We start from the raw sequence: 16,954 nt of genomic DNA, 5'->3' as shown, positions 1-16,954 counted from the left end.
TAAGCTAGACTGCTGCTTTAAGCTGTTTCTAGGTAAACTGGGGCAGCTAACTTGGAAGGTGTGAAGATCTCCTTTCATATCTGTACTTACAAAGCACTAAGGAGATCCTTTATGAATGAATGGACTTGAAGTGGGTTCAGATTTTTTTTTTAATGGATGCCTGAATAAAGCATGAGTTTCGAAGTGACCCTATTTATGCACAAGAACCGGTCAAGCAAAAATGCGATTTAAAAAAGATAAACAGAGCAACTGCTAGGCTTTCGTGGCAGCTCTGCTGCGAGTGGAGGAAGGAAACAACTTCCCCCAGAAAGTGTTGCTGCTGTTTAATATTTCTGCAGTACCTTCCTATTGAGGTAATAAACACTTCTTAGACTATTCAGACAGAAGTCTTTGCTGGAGGCGCTTTGGTGTGCTTGAGAAAGAAGTTGGCTGATGAATGAGCAAAGAATAGCAGAGCCAGAGGGGATTTTTGTTTTGCAGAGTGTGTGTGACAAGACCAAGAAGTTCTAATGTTTATGTGCCAAGAACACCACTTAGGAGATTTCAGTGCGTTTCTGGATGTCTATCAACACGAGGTTGTGGACTTGGTGATAAGCTTTCCTTCTTTACGAGGGGAGTTGTAGTTACTGCTGAAGAAATGCTATAAAATAGATATTTTTTGTCACTACAGAAATGCATCTTCCTCCCGGGAGTTGTTCCCATCAAGTCAAAGCGTTGACTTGACCACTAATTGCGGCTGCCTTTGCTCTTTTGTGAGGACAAGGAAAACATGAACCGAGAAGGTGTGAAATGCACATGCAAATCAAAGTGACTTCTCCCCATCGTTTTGCTCCTCTCACCTGACCCGTGAGTCATTGGAGGTGCTGGGCATATTTAACTGCAACAGTGACTCACCACGTAACCCGAGGGCTGAGCACCTCTTCTCCGAGCCAGGAGCTGACTTTTAATTAGTGATTGAGGCCCCACGAGAACTCGCCTGTGTTCAGAAAGGCAAGTGTCAGAGAGGTCTCCCGGGTCGACGCACCCGGGAGCTCCTTGGACTGCACCTTCAGGCCTGCCTTCTCTCAGAATATTTAAAAATGCACAGGAAGTATGTGTAAAATTTTATCACATTGTGTTTATTCTGATGATCGATCATGTCATCGTGATCTTGACGACAAGGGAAGAAGAGAAAAAAATCGCTGGAGTCTCATGTTCTGCAATTTGAGCATCTCCTCTACCTGGTATTTCTGTAGCAGTGTTTGGGTGTACAGCAGACACGATAACTATTTCCCTGCTAGGTCTGTAATCCAAGGCTCATTTTCCATGTGCATCAGCCTCTGACATGCAGAACTTACAAAACTGTTGGCCGTACTGGATTCCTTGCGGAGAAATTCTCTGGTTCTATGAAATGGCAGCTCCTACTGTTGGCCAGCGCCGTGGGAGCGCCTTTCAGCCCAGCCTTGTCGTGGGTTGCTTTGGCCAAGCGTCCTTTTGTGTTTTCCCTCTCAGCTGGGCTGGTGAGCAGGCAGCAGTGCTTGCCTCTGCCACAAATGTTTTCATTACGAACGAGGAAATTTCCTGTAGGTATCCCAAAAGCCACCTTGACCTTTTGGCGAGCTGTGAGCAGATGGATCCAGCTACTTGAGGGCCTTCTCTGGAAGAGAGGGCACAGGTTTTAAATAACCGCTGTTTGGGGCTGGCTTATTGTGTGCCTAGTTTAAGACCCATTAGCCCATCTGGGGAAAAAAAAAAAAAAGAAAACAAGCTCTGGAGGTTTGAGCAGCGCTTGGTTTGATGTGTGGAGCTCCTGATGCATTTTAAAACCCAGCTGGAAGTCACTTGAATGCACCAGATCTGGGCAACCCATGAAGAATGTGTTTTGTGTGGTTATCAGATGATGTGTTTTCTGGAAAGCTCCGTATACTCTTTTCTCAAACCCCCACATTAGGGCTCGTGTATCAGTAATTCTTCTAATAGGAGCTGCAATTTCTCTACAGGAAACAGCGATCGTGCAGGCTGACTGCCACTGAGCAACTCCTCACTTTGCTTTTCAGTAGTGAAGAATAAACCTGTCTGTAAAAGGCCACTGTGTCAAAGTCAAAGTCTGTTCAAATTTCCCACTCTTAGGACTCGAGGAGCCTTGGAAGGTGCAGGTTTCTGCAGGTACGTCTTGTCTTACTGCTGCAGTTTACCAGTTCCCAGACGTGGTGAAGTGACACAGGGTGACACCCGAGCACGGTGCTCCTGTGCTGCTGCAGCTCACCTCGGGCCAGCGAGATGCAAACACCACTTGTGGGAAATTCTGTTTTACCGGGAACCTTAGGAAAAGAGATTTCAGCACACGTCCTTCCCCGTGGGGTTAGTGCAGGCGACGAAGGTGCTCTCCTGCCATCCAGGTGGCTCGGCTGACATGCGGTGCTTGCTGCACTAATGTATCTTAATTGTGCTTTCCCAGTACGAATTGTGACTCCGGCAGAAGATGACTGAGGGCTTTGACTCACTGGCTCCAGTGATTCATGCAGGAGCGATTTGGGGAGGTTGCTGTTCTCCTCCGTCTACCTTGACCCTCTGCTTGAGGTTAGCGCTTCCAAAACGGGCAGCTAAACACACTTGTCCACCCTTCGGCCGCCCGCGTTCACCCCGTGGCAAATGAATATAATCTGGAGCAGACAGAGAGGCGAGAGGATCTGCTGCTACTTTGGCTGCGGGAGCCCAGCCTGGTAAATTGCCCCGCGACAAATTGCCAAAAATTTGATAGTCGCATCTCACCTCTCGCCTCTCCGTAATGAGAGGGTACCGTGACAGGTAAGCTCTCGAAGCCCGCGCGCAAAGCGCCGTAATTGCCAGCTTAAGCTCCTCTTCGAAGGGGGCTGTGGGCACTTATCCTGATCCGCAGCCCTCCCCCGAGCAGGCAGCAGCTTCTGGCGGAGAGGGAAGCGAATAGCAGGAGGCGGCAGCACTGCAAATTACTGTGGCTTGTATCCATCAGAGCTTGTCTGTCAAATCCCTCGGGGCATCTGACTGGGCAGTGATTTTTCTGTGCCAGGCAGGAGATAACTGGCTGTTGTTTTAGTGCCAGATCGTTTGCGACAGAGATTCTGCCTAAATTTCCTTTTATTCCCCGAGATTTGGAGGCTGGTTCCTAATGTTCTAGAGGGGCGGGCAGATTTTCTTTGTTCCCAGCTTTCAACAGGGCTCTCCAATGGTGCAGAAGCAGCATTTGCCATTAAAACCTATTTTTTTTGCAACGTTTACCCCTAAATGCCTTCAGTATGGATACCATCTTCCCTGCTGGCAGAATTTAAGGAAAATTACCCCAAAGTCAGCTGGCCTTTGTCGGTACCCTGTTACTTTTGCGTTGCTTATTTTCTACCGCAAGACCCAACTTTTAGCTGCTGAGGTGTGTTATTTGGAAGATGCCAAAGTGAAAGTCGTTTCATCAGATTGTATCCTAATCTCGTTAGGAGTAGCTGTTTATCTTTTTCCTCCCGTAGCTACGGAAAGTGATTGCCTATCCTGTTATCTGTCCTGTTCAGTATTTCCGCAGCGGTTTCATTTGGATGTAAAATATTCAGGTTTGTGACCGAGCGCTGGCTGGGGAAGGTGGATTGAGGAATCCGTACCCACATGTTTCTGCCCACGTGCACCAGGACATCTGGCGTTAGGTGCCTTCGGGTTTTCTAAGGTAGATGTCGGTACCAAAAATATTTTTGGCACAGGTTTGTGAGGTGGTAGTGTTCATTCATAGCAGGCATTCAGGCTACACCTAATGGAAACCCGTTTGTAAATGCTGTTGATCTGCATTTTTCCTGCCTGGGTGGAAAGGACGACGGCCCTAGCGGTCGTGACATTGTCAGAGCTAAATAATGAATTTCGGTGCTTTTTTTTTTTTGTACATTTTCAGCAAATTACTGCTGAACACCTGCCAAAGGGAATACTTTTCTCATTTTTGCTGCTTCACTGCTGTGCGTGTGTAATTTGGCAAGCATAACAAGTTCTCCGGTGACCTGCACTAAAATGTTAATGCTAGGATGGGATCTGAGTGGTCGGATGGGATTGGGGACTGGAGACGGAGCTTGATCCACGGCTTGGTCACCTGTGTGAGCAGGAACTTGGTCTGTTATTACACAGTTCTAGTTCAAGTCACGCTGGTGATCCGAAGGTAATGTCACAAAGAGAAGGTGCATCGTGCGCTAAATAAGCTTTCTGGCTTCATTTCCTAGGGCCTCCCTAGCAGAGGCAGTATCACACCTTCCCAGGCATTACAGAAGCATTGCCTTGGTTGCTGTCGCGTTCCAGTTTTCCAGGTGCGACGAAGATCAGACTTGCTTCGGAGCTCCGTAAGGGAGCGAGATGGTGAGCATCTCTTGGGTCTAGCTTGGGCTTCTGCAGCCTGGAGCTGAGCTCAAAAGCAATCCCAAACCGCTGCTCCCATGCCCTGGAGAGGTAACGTGCAGCCTGCACCACTTTTTCTCCTTCTTTTCAGCAGAGATTGCTTTCCAGCCCGAATTAAAATGTGCTGGTAAAATAGTGAGCTGCAGTTTATAGTTCCCTCAGCTGTGCTGTACTTGCCTCATTGATATTGTAAGCTGAGACCCACTGCCTTTCGACAGCGCTAAATTCCCTTAAAAGAAAAGCCATTTTCCAGTAAAACGGCGGTGCAGTATGCATGCAGACAAGTGGCAGGTTTAATTTTCATCCTCTTACGGAAAGATGTCAAGGAGTGGTTTTCCTGGGGCGGTTTTGTGAAGGCAGCACTGAGCAGAGCACAGGCTGTTTGCTTTTGAAATACGCCTTCCTGGGATGTGTTGCAGCCGATGTGCTGTGGGACTCTGAGCCTCCTCGTGGCCCAGCGCTTGCAAAGGCAAGTACTGAAAAGCGAGGAGCCGGCAGAGCTGGGGTAACTGTAAACTGCAGCTCACTATTTTACCAGCACATTTTAATTCTGGGCCTTGGATTATGGGGTCGCCTGCAAGACCTTCGCCTGGTTTGCCTTCCAGGACAGGCTGTGCGCTGCTTGGGGTTGTTGGGTTTGTAAAGTTGGTGGGAAGCACCCCTGTGGCTTCAGTATCAACTGGCTTGAGCCAGGTTTTGAGGCAGAGTAGCTTTTTGCAAGACGTTTTTGAGGCAAAATAGCTTTTTACTTGTTCCAGTGGTGGTTCCTGCTCCCTTTTCCTCTCCAGGTCTTCTCTTTTTTTCCCCACCTCCTCCTGTCCCAAGCCACCTAAGACGAGCAGTCACCCTTCTTCACCTTTCCTTGCGCACTCCTTTCCCTTGTTTTATCCTCTGTCTCCTCTCCGCTGTGTTTATCTCAGTGCAAGCCAGGAGTGCCCTTTGCAGGGAGGAGGAGCCGTGGGAGGAATCCAACAGCTCAAAGCTGAATTACTTCTCCAAAGCGTGGAGCTCGATCGCTCCTTAGAAGACCAGTAGCTGTGGGCACCTTGCGCTGCGTTGGAGCCACGACGGTGACAAATGGAGCCCGGGAAATGGCACCGAGAGGTCTCGTAGTCCGTCGCAGCAAGCGCCTTCCCAGACATGTCCTTTTACATGCTCAGAGGAAACAAATGCGTGTACGGGTTGGGTAGCACTCCTTTGAGAGATCATATTGGTGCTTTATGTACGAGGGAGTTAGTTTGGCAAGATAAAGCAGAGCTTTTCGCTGGCAGTTTTGGCTGATGACTGCTTTTTATTAGCTCTGCTTATCATTTTGTTGGTACGATCTCGTTGCTTCCTCAAAGTAGCAATCAAGCTGTTTTCCTTCCTCCAGCTAAATGTTTTCAGAGGGGCGTCAGGTGGGGGCGAGATGAATTTCCTTTAATAGGTTAGATGCAGGAACTACAAAGCAAGGTTTTCGCTGGACACCATCTTTATGCAACAAGAGCTTTTAGGGCATTTAACTGTCAGACGTCTACGCGGCACCAGAAGCGGTTATTTTCCTCAATAACAGCGAGGAAGTGGTTGTTACTAAGAATATGCAACTTTCCCCAGGCCACAGTGAGTCAATATCAGAACTGAAATTGGAACTAGATTTTTTTTTAATACATATAAGTCTCACCTAGTGCAGCCTTTCTCATCAACTGCGGCGAGAAAAGCTTCAGCTCCGGCTTAGATTTAATAAAAGAGCCTGTCACGTCATTTCTTTCTTAATTTTAGACCTAAGCATTTTTCTCCCCAGTCCCTTTTTAGCCCGTGTCTGTGACCGTGTATTGACTATTCCATGGTAAACTGCCTATATAATTATGACTTGACTGTTGGTCGTATCGATTTGGTCACAGGCATTTAAATTGTTGTTCTTTCAAGTTTCCCTCAACTAAATTGCACCGCAAGGATGTGAGGAGTCAAGGGCAAATCTTGGGCACCTCCTCGTGCAGGTTTTGCTCGTTGGGCTGCATGCGGTGGGCAGACGAGGTGCTGGCTCTTCGGTGTCACTGCTCCGACGTCGTTTGTTGCTCCTTGTGTCGACTTCAGTGCGCTCGGATAGAAAGGGAAAGGGACGTGGAGTAAAACCTGTCCTGTGGGAGTAGCTGGGATCGATTGCCTGGCAGAGGTGGAATTGAACTAAAGGTCAAATAGAATTGTGCTGGACTCCGCGTAAGGGACAGTTAAAATTGGACTAAAATCCACTTCTTTTTTGATTACATATTGCTTGGTGGAGGGATACCAGAAAGGCAAAACTGACCAAAATGGGGTATTAACCAAATGGAGCCTACAGCTGCGCCTTCTGCCTAAATCCTGTGTGGGGCAAGGCCACCGTGCTGCACAGAACTGGTGCTCAGAGCCAAGAGTGGGACTGTATTTAGGGTTTGTCCCTCAGTACTGGGCAGAATCTCCCAAATTACTACAAAGGAATGCATTTGGGTCTTTCTAAAACTTCATAGACTAAAGTGTCTCTGGTTTTCTCTCCTTGTGCTGAGCTTATTTTTTTTCCCAAGCTTTTCTTGTGCACTACAAAGTGGTTTTGAAAACAGCACGGGGCTTGGTGACCCTCACGTGTGGGCATTTTTCTCACTTCGGAAGATAACTGCGTGATTTTGGTAGCATGGGAAAGTATATTATTACTTGTAAACTATTTTCTTTTTTTCAAATAGGAGGGGAGCTGCTGTTTGGCACAGGAAATCTTACCCTGTGGCGAGCCCAGATCTTCATAATGCCTTCAACCTTCTGATATCTGAATCTCTTCTTTTGTAGCTCATTTTGCAGTTCTGTCTTAAGTCTTTCAGGATTCATGGATTCTTTTCTCTGGTTGCCATTTCCAAATGCTATTAATGGTAATCAAAGGAGGCGTAAACGCCGTGCTAGCATCCTGGAAGCAAGGATAGGGGTTTTGGAATAGCTGGTTGAGTGCACGGGTAGCCCACCTGTGGTTTGACCCACGTATGGCTCATTGAACTGTCCGTCTTGGCTGCTGAAATCCAAGCTGGAATGATCAGCATGGCTTGTAGGACTAGTTGCATCTTCTATGTATACAGTGTATGTGGTTTTTTACTGGCATTCATATATTACTCTGAAATTCAAAGTATCTGGCTCATAGTGAAGGGAATTACGTACACTCCTCATTTGATAGATTGGGTATGGGCTTAAGAAGTGGACATTTTACAAGCAAATTACATATTTTCTTCTTGCCAACATCTTGGGAAAAGTTGTGTTTTGCTCTCAGTAAATACCCTGATGTGTTGGACCTCAGTGTCTTTATTAGGGTAACGTTTTTTGTTGTCTTTAGCTGCTAAAACAGCAAACCACCTCCTTCTTATGTAGAATGAGAGAGAGGTTCTTGTTTTCTTGGTACAAGTTTTCATCCTAGGGCAGATGGGCTCTTTTCTTCTGGGCCAACGAAACTTCTAGGCTGTAGTGGGTGCCTTTGAAGCGTCTGACAGATAGGTGAAACTACCTGGATTTCCAAAAGTGAGCTCTTTCACCAAAGCATCCTAAAAAATTAGAGGATAAGACTGAAAGTCTTGCATGCAGTAAGGACTGGAGGAAGTTGGGAGAGGGAACAGGTCATCAATTTTCACAATAGGGGGAAGTCATTAGCGGTGCCTCAGAGGAGTCTGTGTCGGAATGTGGTAGGGGGATGCTTAAATAATCTGAAAAGGGTTGCTGACACCATTTACTGTGGTGCTGGATTATGTGGAGCAGTAGGAATGAGCTGCCAGCAGAGAACTGCAGAAGACCTTCACCATGCTGAGTGGGTGGGTGGTGAGGGGCCAGGGGAAAATCAATGCAGAGGAAGAGCAATGTGTGTAAAAATAAGAGTTCTCCTTATTTTCCTACAGGACAGTGAGCTCCAAGTTGGCTGATGGCACCCAGGAAGAAAGCTTTAAAGTTGTAGTAGGTAACGGTGAGAAACCCAGCCTTGATGCTCGGTTTTAGTTACAAGACCAGCTCAGTGTGAGGGATCGTAATGAAGGGAACAGGGAGTGAAATGGGAAATATTGTTATGCTGCTGCATAATTCGGCAATGTCTTCACAGCTTGAACTGTGTTCAGTTCGTTTTAAAAATTAGGGAGGGAGGGAGGAGAATGACACTGTAGAACTGGGGAAAACATCGTAGAGTGGTATCGTAGAGGCTCTATAAAATCCTGAGAGGCATGGAGAAGACCAGGACCAGGTTTGAGAAGGGCAAAGAGCTAGCATAAGGGAGGATGAGATAAGCACTCTCCTTCCCATTTAAGGCTTATTTCAGTGTTTTTTTTCCCCCTAAACCTTTAGCTTTGACAGAGGTAAAGCAGAAGTTGCAGCTTTGCTCCGGGTAGAACCGTGCATCTGCGATTTTTCTTGTTTGAAACATTTCGCTTTAGCATATGCTTATTCGTCCTGGTATTTTCGGTTACAGCTTGCTAATAACTTGTTGCAGGGAAAAAAAACCAAACATTATCTATATTGCTGTTGCCTCCAACTTGATGGATGGGAGCTGGCTTACAAAATCAACCGCCAATGTTAGAAGGTCCTGCCGGGGTTCCTGTTCCTTGTCCTTTTTTTACCTCCTGAGCTAAGAAAAACCTTCCAGGCCCTGCTCGTGTGCCCTCTGAGGACACGTGGTGGCTTTTGAAATAATTGTGTGTGTATGAAGCCAGCATTGCAAGAGCAGGGCAGCTCTCGTGAGCTGCAGGGAGCCTCCGGCCACCCTCCAGCCTCCCTGCCCAAATGGAGGTCCTTCTCTCCAGCCTCCCTGCCCGGAGCTCCTTCACGCGCTGGTGCTCTGTGAAAGCTGTGAATGGTACAAAAATAAACCACGTAACCCCCCTGCCCTTCCCTCCAGAGCCAGTATTGTTCCCTCCCCTTCGTTAGAGCCGGGCAGTTAATTACTCGGTGCAAACAGCCCTGTTCGGGGTGGGTCTGCAGTGCCTTAACGTAGCTGGGCTGCCTCTGCTCGTGTTGAGCTTTTTCTTCCGAGGGTTTTCTGATGTCAGATCCATTCATTGTGGCTGCAGCTTGGTAAACAAATTAAGAAAGAGAGCAAACCAGTAAGTTCTGCGTTTTTTTCTTCAGAACAGATGTTATTTTAAACACAGACCCTATCCTGGATTTCACACGGGTTACCCAGCAGGAGGGAGCATGTTTACGTGTGACTTAACTGTTAGTGGCGTTTCGGGGGAAAAGAAAGATTTGTTCTCACTTATCTTTTAGCAGGTATAAATACTGTTACTTTATCAAAATCGGGAAGTTATATTTTACCCAATAAATTACTGTATTTTAGGTAAATGTAAGATTTCAGTACCTGAGAGCTGAACCTTGGGGACCTGACGCTGTTAAGAAACCAAAGCAGTCTGTCATACTCGCGGTAGCGATGATAAAGAAAACTCTGAAATGTTGTAATAAAAAGGGAGCTGCAGAAAGCCAAATAACTGGCATTTGAGCTTTCAGAAATACCCGCTCTGGGCAATCATCAAAAATGCAACTTTTGAACCCCGTCTGGTGAGTAAGATGCCACCTGTCCTGTTTACTAGCAGGAAATTGTAGCTGTTGAATTAATTATTGCTAGCTGCGTCTCAGAGAGCGGCGTGGTAATAAAGCGCAGCTAGTAGGGATCGGGAAAAAGGAGGCCATTTATGTAACAGGTGAGGATGTGGTGCAGAAGGTGCTGGTGTGCTTTATTATCAGCAGGTTCTTCTTCAGAAAGCCGGGGTGTGACGTTTGGCATGATTCTGTATGCGTAGACATCATCGTCTGCCTTGCACACCTGTGGTTTTGGGTTCCTTTTGGGCGATGCTCCTTAAATTCAAGGGCACAAGAAGTGCTTTTTTGGGAAGAAGTCACACTTATTTGAGATGCTGGACATTCGCAGCCATTGTTGCTCAACTTCACGGTCATCGTTGCTCCAAGCTAAACTTGGAGGCCAGCAGCCTTCTGCTGAGGGCTCCTTTGGTCCCTGATTAAAATTCTTTATTTCCCACCCAGCCCTCCAACACTTTCCTCTTCCCGCAAGGCTCTGAACACCTCTCCTAAGGCAGGATTTCATATTTAATTTTCCTTGGAGCAGGCTGAGGGTAGATGAGCAGCAGTGCTCATCGTTTTCCCTTTCTAGCCGAGCTGGGACTGCCGACTGGGACGTGTAAGAGCTCAGAGCACCATATTGTGTGGAAGTCGCTGCTGCTGGGTAATGCATGAGCAACAATGCTGATCAAGTAATGCGAGCAACATCATTATTTACTCCACCTTAAGAAGGTTTTATCTGGCTTTTGAAGTCACATTGGAATGTCCTGGAGGCACCTTTTGGGGGACTGTTGGGCTGGGTGAGTTGCTCTACATCCCTCCCTTCCTTCCCTGTAACCAGGTTCACCTAAAAACTTCTTGCTCTCGGTGATTGTTTCTCTTTGGTGCTGCCCTTCAGCTGTTTCAGCTGCTTTTTGTGTCTTTTTCTGCTCTTTTGCCTTTCTGTTTACCTCCTCTTTAGGTAGTCTCCTACTTAGAAATCTGTAAAGCAGGTAAATGGTTTAAAGGCATGCGATGACCATGCTGTGTACACAGTGTTAACTCGCTCGATTCTTACAGTTTTTCTTTTCTGAGCTTCCTGGGACAAGGCAAGTCTTCTTGTGTTGTCTGGCATCCTGCTGCCGATCCCAGCCAGGGAGTTTGGATGCTGCTGTAGGATGGCTTGTAAGTAATTGATTCTTTGATGTTCGGGTCTCTGAGCTGATGAGACTTTTGTCTCTAGACCAGAGTTGAAATGAGAGAGAGCAGAGGCTTTGTTAAAGGAAGTTTTCTTATGTGCCATCTGTTTTTTCTCTAACTGAGAAGGTACCTGCAAGCCTATGTGAAACTGCTGTGTCTGGTGGAGAGCGAGGTGCTTTTTTGATCTAAAATCCCTGCTTATTTAAGAGGCAGATTCTGATTTGAAGGTCTGTTTTATGTACTGGCTTTCTCTGCAAATTCACTCAATTATTCTCTAATGATTAAAATTAATAGTCTTTCTTGTGCCTCATCTTGATTCAGACAGTTCTGTAATCATGCAGAAAACTGACTTTATACTAGCTATGTCTGTGCTAATCGTAAGGTTTGTTTGGATCTCATTTGCTTCATTTGTATGGCTTAGCATCTCTTTCATTTGTATAATTCATCTCTGTGGTTAGTCTGTTATTAAATTTGCGCCACTGTCATCTTGTGCTTTATACTTATCTTGATTTCTGATTGTTCTTAGAACGTGACAGATTTTGGATTCTTATTTGGGATTCCTCAGCACTGCTGTACTACAGATAAAAAGCAAGAAGTTTGTAGGTGTACCTGTCTGTAGGGAAGGAAGGGAGGGATGTAGAACCACTCACCCAACCCAGCAGTCCCCCAAAAGGTGCCTCCAGGACATTCCAACGTGACTTCAAAAGCCAAAGAAATTCTTGAAGGTGGAGCACTAAGACTGTTCCATGGAAGGAGGTGAAATACCATAAGGTGTTTGTTGCTGCTTGAGAAGATAAAATCCATTTCCACCCTCAGATTCTGGAAGAAATCCAGATCACAAACATTTAACACCAGAATGAACCTGCAAACCTGCTCGACTTGTGCATACAAGACCACCGTGGGTGCAATTTTCAGCTCATTGGGCTCATCTCATTTTTCAGGACTTTCTGTGTTTTACTTCTTTTGGTCTTCAGTTAATAATAGTTTTGTTTGCCTTAGTCATCAGCAAGGTCATCTTAACCTCTTGTGACCAAATATCCTGCAGTCACTCTTTTCAGAGCTATAGCTGTCTGCTTTCAGCCTGTCTGCCTGCTTGGATCGCGTCTGTTCCCTCTTAATGTGTGCCTTGGCTAGCGTGCCATTCCTGCAGGATATGTGGCTAGATGTCTGTTATTTTTAAAGATTAAGGAAAGTCAAATCCATCATTTCCATTATCACGATAAGTTACTGGATCCTGTTAGCGAGCTTACGAGGTTTTGGAAAAGTTGAGCGTAACGTGCTTAAACTTCTCCAAGAGATTTGGCTTGAGTGAGATATTTTGACATTAAAATAGAGACTAGAACAACATGTCACTCATTACATTGATTTTCAAAACAGACATTGCAGAAAATTATTGTCATTGACCTGAATGGTTTCTAATAGGATTCTGTTGTTTTTGCCTCTGGGCCTCGTGTTTAATATTTGTGTTAAAATAGTAATTTCTGAGGGTTGGCAGATGCTATCAATATTGGAGATGGGCAAAGAAGGGATTCATCTGTATTCCATAGTATGTTGTATACGAGCAAGTTGGGTACTTTGTTATGGGAAAAAAATAAAGCTGTTTTTCTAGGAATGGGGCAGGATTCTATTCCGAGAAGCAGCGAAATATCTAGAAAAGATTGAGGAGCTAAGTCACATTATCATGAGCTTTCTGTATGATTCAGCAGCCAAATTACCCTTGACTGTATAAATAGTGGAAAATTGGATAGGAATAGGCAAATCATATTCCATCTGGATTTAGTACTGGTGTGTCTGCAAAGTTCTGTGGCTGTTTTTGATATCAAAGGCAACAAGAAGAATGCTTAAAAACTGGCGATAGTGCTGAGAAAAGGCCAAAAAAAAAAGCGTATGTTTTAATCCTTGAATTTAATGGTACACAAAACTTCTTCAATGTAGTCTGACACCCTGATACCTGCAATATGGTGGAGCACAGTTAATTTGGGGGATTTCTGTATGGTGGTATGGGATACCCAGGAAGGATACAAGCAGGCAAGGAGGGCACGAGGAAAGCTTAGCTGGAGCTGAAACTCCAAGGGACTGCAGAGCAACAAGAAGGACTTCACTTCCATAGGTACGTTGTCGGCAAAGGAAGACCAGTGTGGGTCTGCTGCTGGATGAGGCAGGCAGCTCCATCAGGAAAGACCCAGGAAGAGGTAGGCAATAAGCAAAGTCAGTCTTGAAATAGCTAATCTACTGCAAATTGTTACAGAAATCATTGCTTAATAATAAAAACTAAAAAAATGTGACTTGAGATCCACAAATCAGGACTAGATTTCAAAGATATACTTTTTTTTAAAAAAAAAGCTTTCTCCACTCAAAAAAAATAAGTAAAGTATTAGTCAAGTATATATCAGTTTGTCATTTCTTTTTCTCTGTTGGCTGGTAAACATTTGTCTCAGATCCTGACAGTGTTTTGAAATAAGAAATACTGCCATTCTGGTTTAAAAAAGAAAATCAGTCTCTGTCTCAATGTAAATCCAACACTTACTAGATAACCTCCTAAATAGTATTTTCTGCCTTTTTAAGGCCCCCGAGCTCTCTTTTATAGCTCACTGTTGGCCCTTTCTATGAAAGCCTGGCTGGCAACGGAGGCGTTGGCCATGCATAGGGAAGTGGTGAGCTTAAACGTTAAATACTGGCAGATCTATTTTTCTAAAAATGAAAAAATTATCTTAGTTGTGTAATGCAGCTGTATGCTGCATAATAATAATTGCTACAGTTTTTATGGGTACTGATGGATTACTCCTTCCATCCAACACCAGGTTACATAAATCTAGTAAAGATTTTAATCAGTGTCCTCTTCTGGTGCTCTCTGTTTGGCTTCTTAATTCGTAATCTTGCTATATGTGCCTTCCCTTAGTTTTAGGATTACATTTCAAGTGGAATAGAGCCGCTCTTTTTGCAAATGGAAGAAATGATGAATATCCAAACGAGTGTTTCAAGTTCAAAAGTCACAAAAAGGGAGCAGAAAAGTCAAGTTTATTCTCCTCTACTCAGGAAATGATAAAAATATGTTGCCAGAAGTGCCTTTGGTGGATGGCTGACGATCGCATGCTTCTTTCTCTTTTCCAGTTAGTTGAAGGAAGTTTGTAGTCTTAATTAAACGGGGACCACTTGATTCAAGCTTTTATGTTAATAAAGCAAAGTGTTAGGCTGTGCTCTACCTGTCCACTGCATAAAATAATAAATAAAACGTAAAATAAATAATAAAACATAGTTAAGACACATGTCTCTTTCCAGCATTGAATTGGACAAGAGAATTTTGCCAGCCCTGGCACCATACTGAAACCCTGTCGGTGCCCTCAGTAGGTGTTATCATTTTGGGGTCTGCTGGTGTTCGTTAGATTCAGCATTTTATAACTCAGCTATAAATTTGCTCCGGGGGGGAAATATAATTACTTTTGTCTCCCCTCTGTATTTCCAGCCATGATTGCAGGTGCTTAATACAAGCATGTCCCCTCTGGCACGATGGCTGAGTAATCCGGTGACTTATTTTTTTTTCCCTTAGCTAAAATTTCTCTCTTTAATTCTTGCAAAACACGGCGTCTTTAAAAGTGAGCATATTTTTAGGCTGATGTTAATGAATCGCACATTGGCAGTGTTTTTCTTGGCACGATAAACAATTGTTCTGTTAGTCTGTCAGATCAGTGAGCCACAAACTCTGAAATGTTTTATGCTTTTTTTTAAAAAAAGATGCTTATTTTGACAGCCATTATTGTCTACCCCCCCCCCAATATCTTAGGCCGTATCAGTTTGAATGGAAGTTTTGCCCGTGAGTCTGAATCTACCTGTTTTTTTGCCTTTTTTTTTTCCTCTTTTTGGTTAAATTGGGCCTCCGCCATGCTAAAAGTTAGACTCTCTGGAGCTTTATTTTGACTCAGAAGTCTCCAGCCATCCAGGGCCAGAAATCAGGTGATGAATCCTTATAAACTACCTAATAAAGAACTGAAGTTAGTCATCCTGGTGGCTTTTGGTGTGCAGTGCTTTCAGGTATCAGCGTAACGTCTCTCCCTTACTCAAGGTGTCCTCTTTTCAGCAACATTTAATATGAATATCGAGATCTTCATCATTGGGGAGCATTAAAGAGACCGATGCTCTTCTCGGAGGGCAGCCGTTAATCCTGCCCACATCACACTTTGGGAACTATCCAGATTACCTCCGCAGTTTCAAATGGCTTCAGAAGAGGAAGTTTCATTCTTCTTGCTGTAAATCTTCTGCCCTGTGCTGCAGTCCTCTTACACAACCACCATATTCTGCAGGAAAGGTGACTACTGGGTGGGGGGGTATGTGAAATGGTTCTTAAATGGAAATGAATATCATCTCAGCTGGTGGTGTAGGAGTTCGTCTTGATTTATGGTTTCCTGTTGCGAACTTTGGTTCAAGGCAGCTTTGGATTCCTTTTTCTTTTGTTTTACTCCCTCGTAGGTCAATAACTTACCATTTGTCGTCAGTAGAGGATTTTTACACTGGCTGGAACAATTAGTCTCTGGTAGACATCCAGTGATAAATGGGGGAGAGGAGGGAAAAAGGCTACCAGTGAGTTCTGTTTCAGTGTTAGACTCAATGAAGCTGAGAGCCTGCGACTGGCTCAGAAAGGCGATGATTTGTGTAGTTTTTCATGGCTTGTATGTTTTCAGATCATGGCTGGCTCTTGTCCTAATCCCTGCGGTCTATCTGTGTGCTGTAGGAATTGAACAAAAATGTCCCGACTATACCAAAATCTCCCTAACGTGAGATCCTCTGTGGTTGTAAGTGGGAACAAGTGCTCAGACCATCCTTGCTCCATCCCCAAAACCAAACCCAATTCTCATCTCCTACTCGGACTTCCCCTTTTGCTCAGGCGATGCTGAGTACCGAAGGCTCACTCTGTTCTGCAAGCATATACCGAGCTGGTGTTGTTTAAAAACACCCTGCAAGGCTGTACCAAGGTCAGCTCTTTTGTGCACAGCAAACCCCAGCCTTTTACTACCATGTGTATTCATGTGTTGTTTCAGGCGTGTGTTGGAGTAAGGTCGGCAGCCCCCTGGCAGCTGGGATCATCGTTTTTTTAACCTGGACTTTAATTCTGATGGAAACTGCAAAGAACTCACCTGGAAGACATTGGAAACTTCTCTGGTCACCTGCGACAGCTTCACAGTTTTAATAGAGGATGGTTTTTGTTGCAGGTACTCGGAACGAAGCCTGACAAAATGCATCGGGATAACAATAGAGACCCGGCCCGATTACTGCCTGAAGCGGCATCTAAGTGACATGTTGTCCTACGGCTGCACGAGGCTGGAGATCGGAGTGCAGAGCGTGTATGAGGATGTGGCCAGGGACACCAACAGGTGAGAAGAAACTTGCAATGCTCGTGGTATGCTTTTTGAAATGCTCCGGAACAGCAGCCCTATTTGAACACCCATTTAAGATCAAATATTGAAACATTTGGCTCGTTTCCTTGCTTGTGTGGCCATATGTCTGTTAAGAAAAAGTAATAAACTGCAGTGGCTTCGTGGAATTTGTTGTGGCGTTGTGTAGACGATGTTATAACAAAATGGAGTTATTTGTGATATTTTATTTTAAACACAAGATCTTTTCCTGCATTGTACATTTCTCTTTTTGTTGTTGTTGTTGCTTCATAAATAAATGCAGTATTGTGAAGGAGAAAATGTGCCCGGAGAGAACTTGTAATTCTCATCCTACATAATTCACAATCTTTAGTCTCGAGCAGATACAATGCAGTGTGTAATCTATGGGAGGCTCTTTGCCAGCAAACAGCCTGCTCTCTGCACCAGACACCTTATTCTGCTGAGCATGGGAGAGGAGAAATGACGATGGCAAG

At 44.9% G+C, this 16,954-nt stretch overlaps 1 protein-coding gene across 1 annotated transcript in view; it reads left to right on the top strand.

Moving 5' to 3' along the window:
* ELP3 (elongator acetyltransferase complex subunit 3) overlaps positions 1-16,954 on the top strand; it is an 84,688-nt gene that overhangs the window by 12,345 nt on the left and 55,389 nt on the right. Inside the window, exon 8 of the mRNA XM_040551487.1 lies at positions 16,299-16,460. Within this exon, the coding sequence (XP_040407421.1) occupies positions 16,299-16,460 (162 nt within the window). The remainder of the gene's footprint in view (positions 1-16,298; positions 16,461-16,954) is intronic.

The sequence above is a fragment of the Cygnus olor genome, chromosome 3 (assembly GCF_009769625.2).
Source record: "Cygnus olor isolate bCygOlo1 chromosome 3, bCygOlo1.pri.v2, whole genome shotgun sequence".
NCBI lineage: Eukaryota > Metazoa > Chordata > Aves > Anseriformes > Anatidae > Cygnus > Cygnus olor.
The sequence above is the reverse complement of the archived record's forward strand: the minus strand, read 5'-3'. Positions and strand labels throughout refer to the sequence as shown.